Genomic DNA, 20,166 nt, shown 5'->3' with positions numbered 1-20,166 from the left:
GAATGCAGTGTACAAAATCTAATTTTATACTAACTACTCTCACTGTGATTAACGAGTTACCCACATGAAGCTTAGGTTCATCTGACCTTTCACAGTGCTTAGCAAATACAAAATAAGTCACTAACTTTTAATATTTTTTATTATCTAATCCTTTGCTAGCCATAATGTCTCTAGATTGAGGATGCAGTAATGTACAGCTGTCCTGTACATTTGAGGAAGAGAACTATTGCTTTTAATGACTAAGCGCGTAATTAAAACATGTGAAGCAGAAAACATATTAAAAAAAGAAATGGCTATGGTCCAAATGACAGGGCGGTGTTGTGCCCAGCATGTACCTGCTTTGTTATTCAGTTCCATAATTACTGTACAGCATTAGGTGACCATGCAAGGTGATGGTGAAGGTAACCTTGCTTGGTCAACGTACACTATAATCGATCAAATTAATCCTGAAGAAAGTTCATGCTGTGAGTAAAAGATGTTTATTTGACCTTTTTCCCTACATTGGATCATGTGTCGCATCCAAGAAAAGCTAAATAGCAAAGTAATTGTCTTATTAGTCCTTTGTGTGTTAATTTTAGCATCTATATGTATTTTTCTTCTATTTTTTTGCATGAATATTATGACCTCATGCATCAGTAGTGGTCCTTCTGCACATAGCAACCAATCAGTGCACATTTTCCTTTCTCATAGGCCTTTAGTAAACAACGGTTGCTATGGATAATAAATACTATTTTATGAGAAAGATTAGATATTTGATTACATGTGTCAATTTGTCCTCTAAATTCAGTACAATTAGTCCATGTGCTGTTGATAAGAGGCTTGTGGCTAATGACTTGGTGGATTATTTGTTTTTGCCGATATTATTCATTTTCACAAGACATTTATAACTGAATAGTGGATTGCAATAATTATCATTATTCATTTATGTCGACCTTTGAAGCTCACATACATTTATAAATTATTTTTTTTAACTATTGTTAAATAGTTTTTCAATTTTATCTGTAGAAGTAGAGATGAGCAAATTTAATTGAGCGGAACTGAATTCTCCTTCAATTTCTCAAAAGTTCATACTCTTCAAAAGATTTTTTTGCAATTTACTACTTGCGAAATCAGCAACAACCAGCAGCGGCAACCATTTTCTTACGCCATAAATGGTCGGCAAACAATTAAAAAAAAACTTCACTGCTCACGTGTACCACCACCCCCACAGTCTGCAATGTGGTCCTATGTGCCTCCTCTTTTCCTCTTCCCCCATGGCCTCCAGCTCCACAAGGCCTATGATGACACCTGAGTGATGGCATGGCATGCTGAAATTATTATTTTTTTTTATTTTTACATCCTACTTTTATTATGCTATTGGTTCTGGAGAGACCATAGCGCATGATAAGAAGCAAGCAATTTGCATCAAATAACTTCACCTCAAATCAATTTTCTCTGTAAATTAAGTGCAAATTGAATCTTTGGAACCTTTATCTCTAGTTAGAGTCCAAAAACATGTTGATATACAGGCTTTTTTCCTTTCATTTGCGCTCATTCAAACGTCAATTTTTAAGACAAACAAAAATGGACCACGTTTCATTAGTGATTTTCATCAGAGTTTTGTCAGTTTCCTACATTTTTTCACAGGTGAAAAAAAAAGTTTCTCTACCTTCTCCTCTCTGTCAGTCAGTAAAAGATGGTATTCAAATGTTGTCCATTTTTTCACAGTCCCATAGACTTTCATTGCTGAGTTTAATCTGACTCTTGAATCAATATCGGACATGTCTCCATAATTTTGCACAGACCACTTGGTCCACATAAAAATCATGTACATGTGAACAGCCCCATAGACTGTCAAAGTATGAGTGATATGTGTGAAATAAAAGACAAAGCACTCATACATGACAACTGACTTATGAACAAGCCCTTACTCTGTAAAGTTTTCAGCTGGGCTATCCCTTCAGGCTATGTACCCACGATGCAGAGATGCTGCGGAAATTTCTCCAGCATTTCCACAACTCCCACCGTGGGAAAAACGCATGCGTTTTTCCCACGGAAAACAAGCGTTTTTCATGCAATTTTCGTGTGCGGAATTCAAGCGCATTCCAAGCGATTTGAAGCATCGCTTGGAATGTGATTGAGGCTGCCTAGGCAGCATCAATAGTAAAAAGATAGGAGGTTAAAAATAATAAAAAAAATAAAAAATCGTGATATTCTCACCTTCCAGTGTCCCGCGCAGCGTCCCCAGGCTTCAGTGATTCTCCCGTTCCCAGCAATGCCTTGTGACTAAGACCTTTGATGACGTAGCGGTCTCGCGATACTGTAGTGGTCTTGCGAGACCGCCACGTCATCACAGGTCCTTGCCGCAAGGCATTACTGGGAACGGGAGTTGGCGGTCGCAACGATAAGGCTGCGCGGGATGCCGGAAGATGAGTATAACCCAATTTTTTATTTTAATTCTTTTTTTTTACAGGTATATGATTCCCAGGGCCTGGAGGACAGTCTCCTCTCCTCCAGACCGTGGGTACCATCCGCACATGATCTGCTCACTTTGCGCATGGTGGACATAGCCACATGTGGAAAGTAAGCGGATCAATGCATTCCTATGGGTGCAGAACCACGGCGATTCCACAAAAATAATGAGCCTGCTGCGTTTTTTTCCACTATGCGATTCCAAAAACACGCAGCATTAGCACAGCATGTGCGGAATGCCATAGGAATGTATGGGGTGCGTTCTGTATGTGTTTTGCAGCGTTTTCATGGCAAAAACGCATGCAATCTGCACTGTGGGTGCACAGCCTAAAGCCTAAATTCACATATGCTGTTTTTTAGTCAAAGCCAGAGGTATATTATAAAGGAAGGAAATGTGTAAAGTAAAATCTAATTCCACATGCATATGGTGTTTGGACAGATACTGTGTAACACTATTTGGTGGTGGGCTCAGACTGGCCCACAGGAAAACAGAAGATTCCTCTGGTGGGTCTCTTCGCAGGAGTGGGATCCTTGCCTTCCCACATGAGCAGTAGGCACAATACACTAGATGTAGTATATAGGCTAGATGTTATAGTCTGAGATGATGTACAAAAGCAAATTTAATAGTATCCTGGGCCCTCCCTTCTTATCATCTCCACCAATAATCTTCAAGTTTATTGCTTTTGGCTAAGGCCTGCTGCTGAATGAGCACTTAGAGTTAGGTGGATCCCTAGTTCAAAGCAAGGATTAGACATCAGACTAAAATTGAAAAAAAAAATGTGTTTGCCACCCTCTCTTTAGGTAATTAAAATAAATTTATTTCCTGAATTCCTGTCATCACTTTCCCCTCCATTGGGAGATATTAACTACCATCATAACTTGACAATTGCTGACTTTCAGGAACTGCTGCATCAACACATTATATTTCACAAAGGTACTTTCATAAGAGTGAGTTCACATGTAGTGGCCACAGCACAACCCCAATGTGTCTAAAAAACACACTGGTATGCACTTTCACTGAAAAACATACTGATTTTTAAATTGATTACCACACAAAAACTGCTGTTTAGGTGTTAAAACACGTAGCCAATGACAATGACTTCGAAAACAGCAACAATTTGTGGTAGAACAGCTGCAGTAACTAGTACCCATTAAAATGTATGGAGAGTGTAAGACTCATATAAGTTTTGAAAAGTTAGTACTTAGAATCAATGTTATTGGTGGGCCCCCTGGCACCCCAGTCCAACACTGTTTGAAGAAGGTCCAACAGTGCTCTGCCACAAAGCCATATGTACTTCATTCGATGTCTTATGAATGGACATGTCCTTTCCTAGACACAGCACTCATAGGGGAGAATACATATTCCATTTAATGGGCTATGGCACAAAAACTTATATTTGCCTCTGTATGATTTGGGAGACATACAGTTGAAATCATAAGTTTACATACACTTTATAAAAAGACATATATGCATGTTTTGTCAATATCTAAAATTAAATCAGAGTAAACCTTTCTTGTTTTAGGTCAATTAGGATTACTATAATTATTATTTGCCAAATGCCAGAATAATGAGAGAGAGAATGTTTAAGGCATTTTTATTACTTACTGCAAAGTCAAAAGTTTACATACATTTCATTAGTATTTGGTACCATTGCCTTTAACCTGAATGAGCTGGGTCAAATGTTTGGGATATCCTTCCACAAGCTTCTCACAATAGTTGGTTGGAATTTGGGCCCATTCCTCCTGGTGTAACTGATCCAGGTTTGTAGGTCTCCTTGCTCGCACTTGCCTGTTCAGCTTTCCCATAAATTTTCAAAAGGATTGAGATCAGGGTTTGTGATGGTCACTCCAAAACATTGATTTTGCTATCCTTAAGCCACTTTGTTACCATTTTGGCAGTATGCTGTTTGGATGACCCATTTCCACCCAAACTTTAACTTCCCAGCTAATGTCTTGAGATGTTGCTTTAGTGTTGCCACATAATCGTCTTTTCTCATGATACCATCTATTTTGTGAAGTACACCAGTCCCTTCTGCAGCAAAATAACCCCACAACATGATGCTTCCACCCCCATGTTTCATAGTTGGGATGGTGTTCTTACGCTTCCAAGCTCCTCCCTTTTTCCTCTTAAAGTAAAGATGGTCGTTATGCCCAAAAAGTTAAATTTTAGTTTCATCAGATCACAGGACATGTCTCCAAAAATTAAGGTCTTTGTTCCTGTGTGCATTTGCAAACCTTAAACTGGCTTTTTATGTTTCTTTTGGAGTAAAGGCTTCTTGGAAGAGTGGCCTTTCAGCCCATATTGGTACAGTACTCGTTTCACTGTGGATATTGACACAATCTTACCAGCTTCCACCATCACTATTATTATTATTATTTATATAGCACCATTGATTCCATGGTGCTGTACATGAGAAGGGGTTACATACAAATTACAGATATCACTTACAGTAAACAAACTAACAATGACAGACTGATACAGAGGGGAGAGGACGCTGCCCTTTTGGGCTTACATGCTACAGGATGGTGGCGAAGGAGACAGTAGGTTGGTGGGTTGCAGCAGTTCCGCTGTTGGTTGAGGTGATATCTCTGGTAGTGGTGAGAGAAAAGAGGTAGCGGGGTCATTGCAGGCTGTAGGCTTTCTTGGCATCTTCACAAGGCCTTTTGCTTTTGTCCTTGGGTTGGTATGCACATGTCGAACCAAAGCATGTTCATCTCTGGGAAAAGAACCCGTCTCCTTCCTGAATGGTATGATGATTGGACATTCCCTTCTTGTCAGTATGTGCGTATAATTGTTTGTTCAGATGAGCGAGGCACCTTAAGGTATCTTGCCATTGTGCCCAAGGATGAGCCAGACTTTTGCAAGTCCACAATTCTCTTCCCGATATCTTGGCTGATTTCTTGAGACTTTCTCATGATGCTACATAAAGAATCATTGTGTTCCAGATGTGCTTTAAAATACATCCACAGATGGGTATCCAATTAACTCAGATGTTGCCAAAAAACTATCAGAAGCTTTCTTACACATGACTTCATCATATGGGCAGTCCAGAATAGTTTAAAGGCATAGTAATCTTAGTGTATGTAAACTTCTGACTTTGCAGTAAGTAATAAAAATCCCTTAAAACATTCTCTCTCTCATTATTCTGGCATTTGGCAAATATTAATAACTAGCTGAAGAGCCCGGCGCTGCCCAGGCATAGTAACTAACTGTGGTTAGTTATAACAAATTATAATTATCCTCCATCCCAAAGTCCCATGCCAATATACCCATCATACATATCCACCATCCCATAGTCCAGTGCCCATATACCCATCATACATATCCTCCATTCCATAGTCCCGTGCCCATATACCCATAAAACATATCCTCCATCCCATAGTCCCGTGCCCATATACCCATCATACATATCCACCATCCCATAGTCGAGTGTCCATATACTCATCATACATATCCTCCATCCCATAGTAGAGTGCCCATATACCTATCACACATCCTACATCCAATAGTCCCGTGCCCATATACCCATCATACATATCCACCATCCCATAATCCCGTGCCCATATACCCATCATACATATCCTCCATCCCTTAGTCCAGTGCCCATATACCCATCACACATCTTCCATCCCATAGTCCCATGCCCATATACCCGTCATACATATCCTCCATCCCATAGTCAACCATTATGACATCATAATGAGTGGCGGGGCTTGCAACCTATGATGACATCAGTGTCGCCATGGCAACCATTATGACATCAAAATGAGGGGCGGGGCTTGATACACACACACTTTTTCCCCATTATGTAGATAGGGGCAAAATTGTTTGGTGAATTGGAATGCGCGGGGTTAAAATTTCACCTCACAACATAGCCTTAGATGCTCTCGGGGTCCAGATGTGTGACTGTGCCAAATTTTGTGGCTGTAGCTGCGACAATGTGGATTCCAATCCCGGACATACACACATACTTACACACACTTGAGCTTTATATATTAGATTATGGTAATTCTATTTTACCTAAAACAGGAAAGTTTATTCTGATTTCATGTCAGATATTGAGAAAAACATGCATATGTGTCTTTTTATATAGTGTATGTAAACTTCTAGATTCAAATGTATCAAGATACAGTAAAGGCCACATGAACCCGAATGGGAGTTTCACATGAGTTGTACACAATGGGCCCAGTTCATCAAAGCTTTGAAACCAGAATTCTCAGAGTTGCACCTAAATTTTGTGACTTTTGGCGTCTTCATGTCATGTCCAAAGTGAATAGAAATAGAAGACTTCCGGCACAGGAATCCTTTTTCAGTAAAAATTCTTTCTTTATTTAAACATCTTCAGCGAAAACAAACAACATCAAGGGGACCCTCCCATAGGCCTGACGCGTTTTGGACCCAGTAAAAACAGTACTTTCTCAAAGTCCTTTGAAAAATGATTGTTTTTACTGGGTCAAAATGCATCAGGCGTATGGGAGGGTCCCCTTGATGTTGTTTTTTATCGCTGAAGATGTTTAAATAAAGAAAGAATTTTTACTGAAAAGGGATTCCTGTGCCGGAAGTCTTTTTTCTCTATTTGCTTACATGTGGTAGTCAGCCACTGATCTCCAGGCACGGACGGTCTCAGGTATATTTTGGTGAGCAAAGTTTTCTCTTCCCTTTCCCCTTCTGTTATCATGTCCAAAGTGGACAGAACAGGGGCAGGAAGCGGGTGCAAAAATGGCATGATGCCACAGCTCATGTAATTCATGGCAATCTTTGGCATTCCCTATGCCAGAAATCTCAATACAATACCTGACTGGAGTGAGATTTGTGGCATAGCACTTGGAGGCGCACGCTACTCTTGAGATGCTTCAGATTTATGAAGAGGCATGCAGCTCTTCTTGTATCAGAAGCGTCTGCCTCCAACATCCCCCTTTATCAACACCACTATGAACAATGCTGATATTGATGAATGGGGCTCAATATTTTATTGTTTTCTTGCCTTTTGTATTTGATCCTGTGCTTAACTGAAAAAAAAATTTGCAATGAAAACTTCGTGTAAAGCTAATATCGTTGTTCAGAGGCCTTCTTCTATTATCTTTCTTTCCAAGTTATGGGTCGTAGCAAATTCTGTAATCTAGTGGGAGTGCAATAGCAATTCCCAAAGAGTATATATTTGGAATTTTTTTTCATGCATTGTATAATCATCAGTGTCTGTATATTTCCGTTTTCAATATATTGACAGTAATGCTGATTTATTTTGCAGGGTTTGTTAAAGGTGGCAATAGATAATGCCCGAGCGCAAGAAAAACAGGTACAAATGGAAAAGACTGAGCTAAAGATGGAATTATTCAGGGAACGAGAAGTAAGGGAAACCCTAGAAAAACAATTAGCAGTAGAACAAAAGAACAGAGGTATTTATCTATTTAAGTGTCTTATTTCTATACTAACCTGTATTATTTGTAGACACATATTATTTAAGGTCTTGTCTGTATACAAAGATGGATATGTAATGTCTAGAGTTGAGCGATACCGTCCGATACTTCAAAGTATCGTATCGGATGGTATCGGCCGATCTTTAAAAAAAGTATCGGTATCGCCGATTCCGATACCGGAAGTCCCATTCAAGTCTATGGGACTTCCGGTATCGGAATAAGAAAAACCCTTTCCTGCCCTTGTACAGCCTCTCTGGGGTCTGTACGGGCCTTTCGGGGGGCTGTGCCGGCCTGCCAGGGGGTCTGTGCAGGCTCCGGTGGTCTGTGCCGGCTCCGGGGGGCTGTGCCGGCCTGCCGGGGGGCTGTGCCGGCCTGCCGGGGGGCTGTGCAGGCTCCGGGGGGCTGTGCCGGCCTGCCGGGGGGCTGTGCCGGCCTGCCGGGGGGCTGTGCAGGCTCCGGGGGGCTGTGCCGGCCTGCCGGGGGGCTGTGCAGGCTCCGGGGGGCTGTGCCGGCCTGCCGGGGGGCTGTGCCGGCCTGCCGGGGGGCTGTGCAGGCTCCGGGGGTCTGTGCAGGCATCGTCCGATGGGACTACAAGTCCCATCGGGCGATGCCTGCTACCATGACAGTGATTGACACATTAGCCAATGATGGGACAGTAGTAGTCCCATCATCCGGCTAATGTGTTAAATGTAAAAAAAAAAAAAAAAAAAAAAAAATTACATGCTACATACATACAACATGCATACTACATACATGCTACATTCATACTACATACTACATACATGCTACATTCATACTACATAAATACTACATGCAACATACATACTACATATATACTACATGCATGCTACATACATACTGCATGCTACATACATACCACATATATACTACATACATACTACATGCATGCTACATGCATGCTACATGCTACATACATAACACATATATACTACATGCATGCTACATACATACTACATGCTACATACTACATGCATGCTACATACATACTACATGCTACATACTACATATATACTACATGCATGCTACATACATACTACATGCTACATACATACTACATATATACTACATGCATGCTACATACATACTACATGCTACATACATACTACATATATACTACATGCATGCTACATACTACATGCTACATACATACTACATATATACTACATTCATACTACATACTACATATATACTACATATATACTACATACATACTACATACATACTACATACATACTACATGCATGCTACATGCATGCTACATACATACTACATGCATGCTACATACATACTACATACATACTACATGCATACCACATATATACTACATACATACAATACATTCATACAATACATACATAGACATACAGTACATATAACATAGAGTAACATACTTACCAATACTTGTCACATTGTTCCCCGAAGCCATTGTCTATTCCGGGATAAATATTAACATAACAAACCACAAAAATACTCACCCACGATCCGAAGCAGTCCACGAGTGTGTCCCACGACGATCTTGGGTAGAGAACTGCAGCATCAGATGATGCTGCCGTTCTCTACGGGCTGCAGGAATCCAATGACGGAAGGTAGGTATCCTTCCGCACTGTATTCCTCCGCCACTTAAAAAAAAAAAAGTCCCTAGTCTCACTTTATGCCATTGCTGTGTGGGAATTTCCCACACAGCAATGGCATAAAGTGAGACTAGGGACTTTTTTTTTTTTAAGTGGCGGAGGAATACAGTGCGGAAGGATACCTACCTTCCGTCATTGCATTCCTGCAGCCCGTAGAGAACGGCAGCATCATCTGATGCTGCCGTTCTCTACCCAAGATCGTCGTGGGACACACTCGTGGACTGCTTCGGATCGTGGGTGAGTATTTTTGTGGTTTGTTATGTTAATATTTATCCCGGAATAGACAATGGCTTCGGGGAACAATGTGACAAGTATTGGTAAGTATGTTACTCTATGTTATATGTACTGTATGTCTATGTATGTATTGTATGAATGTATTGTATGTATGTAGTATATATGTGGTATGTATGTAGCATGTGGTATGTATGTAGCATGCATGTAGTATGTATGTAGCATGCATGTAGTATGTATGTAGCATGCATGTAGTATGTATGTAGCATGCAGTATGTATGTAGTATGTATGTAGTATATATGTAGTATGTATGTAGCATGTAGTATGTATGTAGTATGTATGTAGCATGCAGTATGTATGTAGCATGTATGTAGTATGTATGTAGTATATATGTAGTATGTATGTAGCATGCATGTAGTATGTATGTAGTATGTATGTAGCATGCAGTATGTATGTAGCATGTATGTAGTATGTATGTAGTATGTATGTAGCATGCAGTATGTATGTAGCATGTATGTAGTATATATGTAGTATGTATGTAGCATGCATGTAGTATGTATGTAGCATGCAGTATGTATGTAGTATGTATGTAGTATATATGTAGTATGTATGTAGCATGCATGTAGTATGTATGTAGTATGTATGTAGCATGCAGTATGTATGTAGCATGTATGTAGCATGCATGTAGTATGTATGTAGTATTTTTTTTTTTTTTTTTTTTTTAACATTTAACACATTAGCCGGATGATGGGACTACTACTGTCCCATCATTGGCTAATGTGTCAATCACTGTCATGGTAGCAGGCATCGCCCGATGGGACTTGTAGTCCCATCGGACGATGCTTGCACAGACCCCCGGACATCAGCACAGCCCCCCGGCAGGCCGGCACAGCCCCCCGGCAGGCCGGTACAGACCCCCACAGGGTGCACAGACCACCGGCAGGCCGGCACAGCCCCCCGGCAGGCCGGTACAGACCCCCACAGGGTGCACAGACCACCGGCAGGCCGGCACAGCCCCCCGGCAGGCCGGTACATACCCCGGGCAGTCCACACAGCCCCCCGGCAGGCCGGCACAGCCCCCCGGCAGGCCGGCAGAGACCCCCGGAAGGCCCGAAATGACGGCGCATCATGATGCGCACACACCGCGCATCATGATGACGTCAGGCCGTCAATCAACTGAACTTCCGATTCCGATGCCGAATTCCGATATTGAAAAAATATCGGAAGTCGGTATCGGAATTCCGATACAGCAAGTATCGGCCGATACCCGATACTTGCGGTATCGGAATGCTCAACACTAGTAATGTCTTAATGAGAGAGAGAGCTAGCGAAGGAGAAATTATTTGTAGAAGCACTTCATACTATTTGCATTAAAGAAATCACACACAATATACAGTACTTTCACATAAAAACAATTTTTAATATTTGATAGTGTTAAGCAGTTTATATTTTTCAAGGTACAAACATATGAGATAACCGCTGTACAGCTAAGTCTCAGCCACAATGAAGCTCTGCTATAAGCTGCAGCCTTCTAGTAGATTCTTAAAAGTTCACTCATTACTTTTCATTTGTAGTGACCGCATCATTTCGTGAGTAACGCCTGACCTAGATGGTCATGTTTTCTACGTTTGTTCTTTAAAACAGATGGGAATAATGCATGCTGCATTTTTTCCACAGGACCATGATCATATGCCCTAGCACATTGCCTACCTATCCAGCCTAAACTTGTAAAAACGCCACCTGGCCTTGGTAATCAGTTTCATCCTCCCTTTATGTTAATATATCTAAATTTGGTAATGACTATAGGAAAGTATCAATTTCTTAGAAGAATTTAAATTAATTTCTTCAAAAATTAACACACAATAAAACAACATTCTTACTTCTTTGTCTATATTCTATGAATGAAATATACAGTGGCATGTAAAAGTTTGTGCAAACCTGGTCAAAATTAGTGTTATTGTGAACAGTTAAGCAAGTTGAAGATGAAATGATCTCTAAAAGGCCTAAAGTTAAAGATGACACATTTCCTTTGTATTTTAGGCAAAAAAATATATAGTCACTTTTTTCATTTTAAAAATTACAAAGAGGGAAATGGACTGATGCAAGAGTTTCAGCATCCTTGGACATTTGTGTGCTTAGATAACTTTAATGAAGGTTTCAGACATTAATTAGCATGTTAGGGTTATGGCTTGTTCACTATCATCATTAGGAAAGGCCAAATGATGCAAATTTCCCAGCCTCCTCTAACCTTGTGCCAAAAACAGAAGCCATGGGTTCTTCTAAGCAGCTGCCTAGCACTCTAAAAATGAAAATGGAGGCACACAAAGCAGGATAAGACTATAAGAAGATAGCATAGCATTTTAAAGTTGCCCTTTCCTCAGTTTGAAATTAAATTAAAAAAATGACAGTTAACAGGAACAGTGGAGGTCAAGATAAGGTCCGGAAGACCAAGCAAAATTTCTGTGAAAGCTGCTCGTAGGATTGCTAGAGAGGCAAATCAGTACCCTCCGTTAGAGATGAGCGACTTTGCCTTTTTTAGAGTCGAGTCGGGTTTCATGAAACCCGACTTTCTCAAAAGTCGAGTCGCACGAAATTGGCTGATCATAGGGAAAAGTCGGGAAAAGTCGGGAAACACGAAACCCAATGCAAGTCAATTTGGAGAAAAGTCGGCAGTGAGTGGAGGACTGTAAACACAACTGGCATGAATTTTAACTCTAGAGGCGGTGAAATCTCTCTCTCTCTCTTCTCTCTCTCCCTCTCCCTCTCTCTCCCACTCCAGCTACTCTCCCGTTAAGCTCCCGCTCCGCTCCGCTTCTCTCATTGGCTGAAAAAAATCATGTGCAAGCATTCAGCGAAACCCGACTTTGACGCTTGGGTCGCCGACTGCATGGCCAACTTCACACTGTGGTCGGGTTTCGTTTCATGAAACCCGACTTTGGCGAAAGTCGGCGACTTTTGAATCTGACCGACCTCTTTCGCTCAACTCTAGCCCCCGCTGCTTGACTACAAAAGACCATCAGAAAGATTTAGCAGACTCTGGAGTTGTGGTTTATTGTTCTACTGTTCAGAGACACCTGAACAAATATGGCCTTCATAGAAGAGTCATCAGAAGAAAGCCTCCCCTACATCCTCACCATAAAATTCTACATCAGAAGTATGCAAAAGAACATCTAAACAAGCTGATGCATTTTGGAAACAAGTCCTGTGGGCCGATGTGGTTAAAATAGAACTCTTTGCTACAATAATCAAAGGTATTTGTGGAAAAAAAAGAATTTCAGGAAAAGAACATCTCGCCAACTATTAAGTACAGTATGGGGTTAGATCAATCATGCGTTGGGGTTGTGTTGCAGCCAATGGCACAGGGAACATTTCACGGGTAGAGGGAAGAATGGATTCAACTAAATGTCATCAAATTCTTGATGAAAACATAACACCATCTGTAAAAAAGCTGAATTTGAAAAGAGGATGGCTTCTACAAATAGATAATAATCCTAAACACACATCAAAATCCACAATAGACTACCTCAAAAGGTGCAATCTGAATGTTTTACAATGGCCCTCACAATCCTCTGATCTGAACATTATTGAAAATCTGTGGAAAGACCTCAAAATAGCAGTGCATGCAAGGCAACTCAGAAATTTAACAGAACTGGAAGAATTTTCCAAGGAGGAATGGTTGAAAATCCCCTAAGCAAGAATTAAAACACTTTTGTCTGACTACAAAAAGCTTTTACAAGCTATGATACTTTCAAAAGGGGATGCTACAAGGTACAATCACACCATTTCCTTTTTGTAGTTTTTAAAATGTATAATAAAAAAAATATATTTTTTTTGCCTAAAATACAAAGGAAATGTGTCATCTTTACCTTTAGGCCTTTTAGAGATCATTTAATCTTCAACTTGCTTAACTGTTCACAATACCAGTAATTTTGATCAGGGGTGCCCAAACTTTTACATGCCACTGTGCATCATTTTATAAAAACTAATTGTTCAGATTGTGCCTTTAGTTGTAAATGGTGGACGAGTGCATCAATCACTATATATGGCCATTCCTGTTCTGACTGACAATGATATGTGAAATACAATTACTATGTCTAGAGTTCAAAATCACATTTCTATCATCTACCTAGTATCTTTCAAAACATTTTCTAACATGCAAGACACTGGTCTAGTTACTCAGAGATTAATGCTCATAAATGCCTGTTTATAAGTTGCAATTATCACTGAGATCCAAATTATTGCAAGCCTTTATTAATGTTAATTGCCCACTGTGTGTCTTCAAAATGATCAATGAAGAACATCAATAAAATAATTAAAGAAGATTGGTTTTACATAAAACTGATCACTGTTATGTTTGACTAATATTGTTGAGTTCTAACATGCAAACAAATGGTCTTTCTTCGACTTTTCCCTACAGTACCATATTACTTATATCACTTAATAACCAATTATATTGTTTTTTATTATAAGAGAAGAGGTTGACACTTCCATTTTACCTAGGGCATCAGGTCCAACTAAGCTAATTTATAAAGTAACACACCCAACATGTTAAAACATACCTGTGACCAGATAGCAACCCATTCCGGTCATTATTTTTGCATTAGATATTTAATAAAGGTGACTTTTATGGGAGGAAAGTAAAAATAATCTGGTCAGATAGATATCTGTCCAATTAGTACCAATCAGTAGATTTGTTTTCCAGTACCATCTCTATGCTGATGACACCCAATTATATGCTTCTTCTCCTGACATCACGCCAGCCTTTCTAGAAAACACCGGCGATTGTCAAAACGCTGTGTCTAACATCATGTCCTCAATATATCTGAAACTGCACCTGTCAAAGACTGAACTCCTTGTGTTTCCTCCCTCTACTAATGTACCTATACCCGACATTGGGATTTCTGTGTGTGGCTCCACTATTACTCCCCTCAACATGCCCACTGTCTTGGGGTCATACTTGATTCCGAGCTTTCCTTTGCTCCCCACATTCGATCACTGGCTCGCTCTTGTCATCTGCACCTCAAAACATTTCTAGAATTCGACCTTTTCTTACTTTTGAGTCTGCAAAAACTCTCACTGTTTTTCTTATTCATTCTCGTCTCGACTATTGTAACTCTCTTCTAATCGGTCTCCCTCTTACCAAACTCTCCCCTCTCCAATCTGTCTTGAATGCTGCAGCCAGGATCATATTCCTCACCAATCGTTACACCAATGCCTCTACCTTGTGCCAGTCATTACACTGGCTACCCATCCACTCCAGAATTCAGTATAAACTTATTACCCTCACCCACAAAGCCCTCCATGGCTCAGCACCACCCTACATCTCCTCCCTTGTTTCAGTATACCACCCTACCCGCGCCCTCCGTTCTGCTGATGACCTGAGGTTAGCATCCTCAATAATCAGTACCTCCCACTCCCGTCTCCAAGACTTTACACGTGCTGCGCCAATTCTTTGGAATGCACTTTCCAGGTCAATACGATTAGTCCCCAATCCCCACAATTTTAAGCGTGCCCTGAAAACGCATTCATTCAGAGTGGCCTATCGCCTCAACATATTAACCTAATCTATCCTTGTGTGGCACAGCCAAAAGTTTTACCATAACCAGGTTCCCCGCATCATGTTCCCTCATGCTTTATGCATCCATTAGCCCTCTGTGTCTGTACTGATACACACTTAACATTATGGCTGGTCCATACAATCAGGTCAACTGTTACCACCCACCTTTCGTGTCTCCCTTTTTTTCCTCATAGATTGTAAGCTTGCGAGCAGGGCCCTCATTCCTCTTGGTATTTGTTATAATCTATGTGATTATTGTTATGCTGTAATGTCTATTGTCTGTACAAATCCCCTCCGAAATGTAAAGTACTGCGGATTATGTCGGCGCTATAGAAATAAAATGTATTATTATTATTATCATTATTATATCAGTCATAAATCAGTCAAAAAGTCAGAAGAGTTAGATCCATCTTGATCCTCTTTGGAGAAGTGACCACACAGGTACTGTCTGCTTGTTGGACACCCAAGAAGGTGCAAAAATGTTATATTTGCTTCAAGATTTCAGTATTGCTGATATACTAATTTATTTACCATACATTACTCATTTGGATGCATTTGGTGAAGAATATGTCAGTTTCCTTATTTTCTTATTAAAATGGCAAAACTGAATTATTATATTATATGCACTGACGTACTTTTGAATTTACGAATCAATCAAAATAATTTGCAGATGTTTTAAATGCTATAATTTTAACTTATTTGATTTACTAAATAATCATTTCAGGTTTATTTGGATTCTAAATTCTCATTTCTAAATAAAAAATATTTTATTAAAAGTGCAAGTCAAAGTATTTTCTGTATTCTTAGTATGTGACTTCAGTACTATAGTATATGACCAAAACAAGGCTAAGACAGTCCATCACAGTAATTAAATGGATGTTTCCTGTTTCAGCAATAATTCAAAAAAGACTTAAGAAAGAGAAGAAAGCGAAAAGGAAATTACAAGAAGCTTTGGAATTTGAGACAAAACGAAGAGAGCAAGCAGAGCAGGCACTCAAACAAGCAGCATCCTCGGAAGGACTTCGAGTCCTTAATGGTAAAACCAATAGCTGACGTGAAGCAATAGTGTCATCTGTAAAGGCCCCGTCACACTAAGCGATATCGCTAGCAATATCGCTATAACGTCACTGGTTTTGTGACGCAGCAGCGATATTGCTAGCGATATCGCTATGTGTGATACTTACCTCCAACCGACTCCCCCCGCTGATTATCGCTGATTGCGCGAGAACGGCCTGGGCCGTTTCTCGTCATCAGCTTCCTGCTGGGCTTCCTGCTGTGGAGACAAGCGAGGCGTGGACGCGGGCGGGAGGACGTCTTCATCGCCTCGTCTGACAGGTAAGTAGCGACCGCCGACTGCTGCTATGTAGCTGGTGAGATCTGCCTGATTGGCAGCTCACTAGTGACCACTTAGCAATGCACCAGTGATCCTGACCGCGTCATATCGTTGTCGGGATCACTGGTGCATCGCTAAGTGTGATGGTACCTTAAGGCACATTGCTTTTGTTATAATGCTACCAAACCCTATGTTATTATTAACACATATGCAGTTTGGGAATAATGAGTGTGATTGAACAAGGTAAAAGCATGTGGGTTATTTAGCTCAACAATAATATATCATACCAGTAGTTATTATGAGCTGGCAGGCATTCCTGTTATACTGGTCACATTAAATGTTGATGGAAATGATAGACAAGTGTGCATGTGCATGGAGATTTGGGAGAGATACCTGTAAGCAAAATGAGTGTTTAGCCATTATTAGAGATGATCAAACTGATTCATTGCAAGTCAAAATTGAATTCCAGTTATATTTTATGAAAATTGCAGGTACTGGCAAATTTGAACAATTTGCCATCTGATTCATGCAAATCACCAAAAAAATGCCACCATTTATCACTTTACAGAAATTACATCAGTCGCATAAGACTGACATGACCTAGGTCACGTTCGAGCAGGCTTCCCCATAGCGCCTTGTAGCTATCACATCACATGGTATGTCTCTTTGGGAAGAGGGTTAAATTAGAAGCATAAAAAAGTAAAGGAATATGGTGAGAAAGGACGGAAGAGACACAAGCAGCGGAGTGCCCCCTTTTCTTGTTTTAGGCAACTTGTTGATGAAAGCATTTATGGCAAAGAGGGGTTCCATTACAGGCGTCCCATAGGCATTTGTTATACCACACAGTGCCATTATATCCTGGCAAACAAATCATATGCACATAAAGTGCATAAAAAACATTGTTTTCCATTAGTCGCCTTAAGCTCAAAAATATCCAATATGTAACTAATGACATATTGAGAGTAATTTTAGTTAAATCATAGTAAAAAGTAAAAGAATAAAAATATAAATAAATATAACATGCACAATAGAGCAATTTAGAAGAATGTAGATGTTGATGTAATGTAAAATGAATTTATTTTATATTGTTTTATTTGTTATTTATTTTTTTATATAACATTAACATATACTTTACTGTTCTTTTTGCATAATTCTTTGTTTAGATATGTTTAACCCCATGTGTACATCTTTTATTTTTAACATAAAAAAGTCAAATTTTGTACTGGGTACAAACTGTAGTTCTGCTAAAGTGGGAAATCAGTGAGCAAAAAAAGAAAAATAGAAATCAGAATTCAATAGAAAAAAATTATGAACGTACGAAGATATATAATAAATGAATAATATAATGGTGTCACTGACAGCCTTTATTGCATGAAGGTTAGGGGAATAGAGTGAGTTATTCGGTGCCACAGAAAAGTAAATATATGTTATGTGACATGGTCTTAGTGTGCACACAGTAGGTTAAATCCGGCTGTATTTCAGCTGCTAATGTCATTCATTTTTGTCTCTGCTTTCAGAGGCTTTGACCCCGGAGATAGAATCTGACCGCAATGGGGCCAGAACAGATGCTGAAAGGACAATACAAGGTAAGATGTGCAAAATCCATAAATCTAGATTTTTGCATTTGAGTGTTCTCTTGTTATAGTTTGCTATTCAACCATGCAGCTCACCATCTGGCTGGAATGAACACAAGGTCACATTTGCACTGCTGTTTATTACAGTAAATTAATTTCGTTATGTTTAAAATAACAGGTAATGGGTCAGCTCCAGCGCACACAATGCAGAACCATATCTTCTGTTATCAGGCGTTTAGTTTATAACTAATGGAAGAGGATACTGTTTTTCTGAATGCTATTGCGGAATATAATAGTTTTATTTAACTGTTTGTGTAGCTGTTTTGCAAAGTTTGCCCCACTTCCTCCTCCATTGATTTTGTTTTTGGTGTATTTCATAAAACACAAATATGTTGAACTACAAATCCAATGGGATGTTCATGAATTGGGCTATATTCACATATGTGTTTTTGGTTATACATCCATCAAAGACTGGCGGTTTCTGTCACCTCATATATTTTCAATCCATTTTAAATTTGTTTTGTTCTTATCATTTTTTAGAATTGGGAGGAGGTATACTGTGTGAATTTTTTTCCCATTGCCACATAGCAATGAATCAGTTAAAAGCAGATGGAAATGTATGTCTTGTAGTTTTTATTCATTTTTTATGCATTCCTATGGACTTGAATGGCCAAACCCGCAAACACTGTTGAAAGTAGGCTATTCTACCAGCTTCTCCTTTCCTCTGAAGCACATCATCTTCTTTGGGCATCTTCATTCTGTGCATAGGCCTTGGGTGATGCAATTCATAGGGTCATGGCATGTGTTGCGATATCAAAGGCCTATTAGCCACCTCCAGCCCTGGTGAAAATGCAACATGCCCAAAGAGGATTTTGAGTGAGGAAAAAGATGTGGGCCGGGGATGTGGGAAAAATAAGCAGTGAGTATCATATTTTTAACCTCTTTTCAGCCTCTGACAATTCAAAACATTGGTGGCTGTCCAGCTGTCATTTTGCCGGATTCAAATGAACCTGACGTTTTTGATAAAATTCGAGGTAACTTCAATTTTCCTTGAACTAAGTTGCTTATGTCTATGAAAGTTTTCTTTAAATAGGTTGTCCCCAGTTAACACTTTTCATTATGTTCTGTTGGAATATATTGACATCATAAATAAATGCCCTATGCTCAGGTCCCCTAATTTGACCAGGGTTGAAAGCTACTACAATGGGCTTGGCCTGACTTATTACTTCTGATACAATAAAAAGTGTGTTGTAATCTGCCACTTCCCAAAGACGGATGACTCCTGGGGTGGTCTAAGTTGAATAAACACTTTTAAGGTTTTCCAGGACTTTCATGTTACTGAGGTCAGTGAGCTCCAGCATCTACACAATGTGCGAATGTGTGGTGTCCCATCGTACACCGCAAATACCTAATTGGTGGGAGTGCAGAGTGTCAGACCCACTCTAATCTAATACTGATGACCAATCTTAAGGTGGAGTCATCAATACCTAAGTCTTGGACAACCCTGGGTATTATATAAAACTAGGATGCATAGTATTCTGAATGTTAAATCCCCAACAATAAAAGGTTCCCAACAATACATGTTCAATTATTAAACCTTTCTTATGATGCCCCAAGGCTTGTAAATAGGGCGGTGAGCATGCCATATTCACATCAATACTGTAAATATTATGCAGAAAATCAACCTATAAATCTATAAACTGCATGAATTTTTGTTTACTTGGAGTCATCTGGGCATTGCTGGAGAGCCAAGGCATCCCTGCTCTTACCACTCCAACAACTCCCTGACTGATATCTCAACAGGCTTCAGAGGTCGCCGCCAGCTGAAATGAGATCCTGCACATGCTCTGTTCACGTATACACTCTAGGCATGTGTAGTGAAGTCTTCAGTACATTCTTGGCTTTATCTGCACAATGCACATTTATGGGAACCTTCAGGGCTTAGAACA

General features: G+C 39.9%; 1 protein-coding gene across 7 annotated transcripts in view; it reads left to right on the top strand.

The window, feature by feature from the left end:
- The window catches only part of DACH1 (dachshund family transcription factor 1), a 502,896-nt gene that overhangs the window by 448,645 nt on the left and 34,085 nt on the right, over positions 1-20,166 (top strand). For 6 of the 7 annotated variants that reach the window (XM_073580370.1, XM_073580369.1, XM_073580368.1 and 3 more), the window contains 4 exons: positions 7,701-7,848; positions 16,203-16,346; positions 18,161-18,229; positions 19,167-19,251. In XM_073580370.1, the coding sequence (XP_073436471.1) occupies positions 7,701-7,848; positions 16,203-16,346; positions 18,161-18,229; positions 19,167-19,225 (420 nt within the window). In that variant the 3' untranslated portion in view covers positions 19,226-19,251. The remainder of the gene's footprint in view (positions 1-7,700; positions 7,849-16,202; positions 16,347-18,160; positions 18,230-19,166; positions 19,252-20,166) is intronic. The other variant, XM_073580365.1, reaches the window with a different exon arrangement.

The sequence above is a fragment of the Dendrobates tinctorius genome, unplaced genomic scaffold, assembly GCF_039654945.1.
Source record: "Dendrobates tinctorius isolate UK_male_01 unplaced genomic scaffold, ASM3965494v1 ptg000064l, whole genome shotgun sequence".
Classification (NCBI taxonomy): domain Eukaryota; kingdom Metazoa; phylum Chordata; class Amphibia; order Anura; family Dendrobatidae; genus Dendrobates; species Dendrobates tinctorius.
The sequence above is the reverse complement of the archived record's forward strand: the minus strand, read 5'-3'. Positions and strand labels throughout refer to the sequence as shown.